Here is a 2884-nt window from a genome sequence, read left to right as displayed (position 1 = left end):
TTACATCAAGCGCTTCAACATGGAAGCATTGCAAGTTCGAACGCATTCGGACGAGACCACCCTGATCGTTATCATGAGCGGACTAAGGGACAAGTCGTTCCTCTTCTCTCTGGACAAGAATCCTCTTGCCACACTGGCCGAGTTTCTGAAACGATCGCAGAAGTATGATAATGCCGAGGAGTCCCGAATCTTATGGGACGCCATCCAAAGCAAAAATCCTCCAGTTAAAGAGCAGACGAAGGTAGAGCCTAGTTCGACCAATAAGACGAGAAAGGATGATTGATCTCGAGACCACCGAAAGTCGAACAAATGGCCCTACAGTAAGTTCAAAACTTATATCCCTCTCAACAAGACGCCGAAATAAGTCCTGATGGAAATCAAAGATAAACATCCTCTCCGATGGCTAAATAAGTTGAAGTCTAACCCCGACAAAAGAAGTAAGAACATATACTGCTTCTTCCACCGAGATCATTGTCATAATACGAGTGACTGCATCGACCTCAAGTAGGAAATCGAGGCACTCATTCGCGATGGTCATCTTAGGGATTATGTCGACAATAAAGGAGATCAGATCAAGGCCACTGAAGAACAACCGATCGATAACCAGCCAATTGGAGAAACCTGCACCATCTTTGGAGGCCACAGAGGAGGTGACTCAAACAATGCTCGGAAGGTGCACGCTAGAAGTATTAGTCATCCTGAGGAAGAAGTTTTGCTCTTCGGATGACCTTCAAAATAGCAAAAGGTGAAAAAAATACAACATAGCCTTCACTAAAGAGGACACCCGAGGTATCCACTTCCCCCACGCCGATGCATTGGTAATTACTTTAATCATCACCAACAAAAAAGTGTTTCGGATCCTCGTCGACACAAGATCGTCAGCAGATGTGCTCTTTGTTCAAGCCTTCGATAAAATGGGAGTTGGTTGGTCTCTACTCCAACCTGTCAAAACTCCATTAATCGGTTTCTCAAGCAGACAAGTCATGCCTGAAGGAGCCATCCAGCTCCCCCTCTCAGCTGGGGATGGACAGAATCAAGCCACCATGATGGTCGACTTTCTTGTGGCCAACCAAGTATCTATTTACAATGTTATCCCGCGAGCAGTGGTATCAACTTACCATTTGACTATGAAATTCTTGACCGAGCAAGGTGTCAGGATCATTAAAGGTGATCAACATGATGCTTGGCAGTGCTACGTAATGACATTGAGAGCCCCGTGTGAAGCAATGACTATAGAATCGCTGAATCTGTGCGAAGAATCTCAAGAGAGAGGTCGACCCATGGAGGACCTCATTCCGATCCTGCTAAATGAGTCTGACCCATCCAGGACCGTCTAAATTGGATCGTCTTTAACATCACCACTGTGTGACAAGATGGTAGCCCTCCTCCGATGCTATGCCAACATTTTCGCATGGTCCCATGAGGACATGCCTGGAATTGATCACGCCATCATCACACATCAAATGAATATCGATCCATCCTCCCGACCAATTCGACAGAAGCGACGTGCTCTCGGCCCTGAGAGATATGCCGTGATTGAAGAAGAGATTGGCAAACTCCTCAAAGCCAATTTTATTGAAGAAGTCTACAACCCAGACTGGGTGGCCAACATCATACTGGTAAAAAAAGCTAAAGTGGCGAGTTTGTGTAGACTACACAGACTTGAACAAAGCTTGCCCTAAAGATAGCTTTCCCCTTCCCGGAATCTATTAGTTGGTCGATAGTACTGTGGGACATAAGTTACTTAGTTTTATGGATGCATATTCAGAATACAATCAGATTGTAATGCACTCTAGAGATAAATCTAAGACTACCTTTATCATTGACAAAGGTCTTTATTATTACCATGTGATGCCATTCGGTCTGAAAAATGTAGGAGCGTCCTATCAGTAATTAGTCAATAAGATGTTCGCCCACCAAATAGGGCGAACAATGAAGGTCTATATCGACGACATGCTCGTCAAGAGCATTAAAGATATAGACCATGTGGCCGACTTGGAAGAAATGTTTCTCGTCCTTCGCAAATACCGAATGAAGTTAAATTCGAGCAAGTGCGCTTTTGGAATTAGCTCGAAAAAATTTCTCGATTTTTTAGTCAGCTAGCGAGGGATCGAGGCAAATCTAGAAAATAATTAAAGCCCTCCTTGACATGCAGTTACCAAAGATGATCAAAGATATACAGAGGCTCAATGGAAGAGTAGGAACCCTCAAGCGCTTCGTGTTTCGAGCTACGGACAAATGTCTCCCTTTCTTCAAGCAATTGAAGGGGAGACAGATAGTAGATTGGACCAAAGAATGCGAGGCAACCTTCCAGCAGCTCAAACAATACCTAGGATCACCGCCCTTGCTATCTAAACCCGAGCTAGGTGAAACTCTGTTGCTATACTTGGCCGTATCCAATGCAGCAGTGAGCTCGGTGTTGATTAGAGAGCATGAGGGTAAACAGTTCCCAGTGTATCACGTCAGCAAAGCTCTGGTACCTGCAGAGACGAGATATCCCTCGTTGAAAAAGTTGGCTTTAGCTTTGGTGATCTCTTCTCGACGCCTGTGGCCATATTTCTAAGCTCACACAATCGTTGTTTTAACTGACCAATTGCTACATCAGGTTCTCTAAAAACCCAAAGCTTTGGGTCAACTAACTGTTCACACCCCAAGTATAGGGTTGTGATGTAGTAATAATCTCGGTAAGACCAAGGTCAAATCCACAGGGATTGAACCTTGTACATAATCTGAAAGTAACCAGAACTAGAACTAGAAGAAGATGAAATCTAAATCAAGTGAATATGAGGGAATAATGGTGAAATTGTAAAATAAAACTTATAGAATTCAAAGGTGGGAAACTAGGGATTAAGAGGATCCACTTGTAGAGATTAGGGAGATCTAG

General features: G+C 43.9%; 1 protein-coding gene across 1 annotated transcript; it reads left to right on the top strand.

Annotated features, from left to right (window-relative positions):
- The first annotated feature begins 1373 nt into the window (after positions 1–1373).
- Positions 1374–2563, top strand: LOC131244165 (uncharacterized). Its single transcript, XM_058243813.1, has 2 exons — positions 1374–1619; positions 2156–2563. Exons 1-2 carry the CDS (start codon positions 1374–1376, stop codon positions 2561–2563), a joined length of 654 nt encoding a protein of 217 aa, XP_058099796.1.
- The last annotated feature ends 321 nt before the right edge of the window (positions 2564–2884 follow it).

The sequence above is a fragment of the Magnolia sinica genome, chromosome 4, assembly GCF_029962835.1.
Source record: "Magnolia sinica isolate HGM2019 chromosome 4, MsV1, whole genome shotgun sequence".
NCBI lineage: Eukaryota > Viridiplantae > Streptophyta > Magnoliopsida > Magnoliales > Magnoliaceae > Magnolia > Magnolia sinica.
The sequence above is the reverse complement of the archived record's forward strand: the minus strand, read 5'-3'. Positions and strand labels throughout refer to the sequence as shown.

Bases quoted from the DNA above. Each gene is read 5' to 3' on its own strand.
- LOC131244165 (XM_058243813.1), top strand. From the start codon at position 1,374: ATGGTAGCCCTCCTCCGATGCTATGCCAACATTTTCGCATGGTCCCAT. The intron at 1,620-2,155 runs GTAAAAAAAGCT...CTTGACATGCAG, and splicing joins GGGTGGCCAACATCATACTG to TTACCAAAGATGATCAAAGA.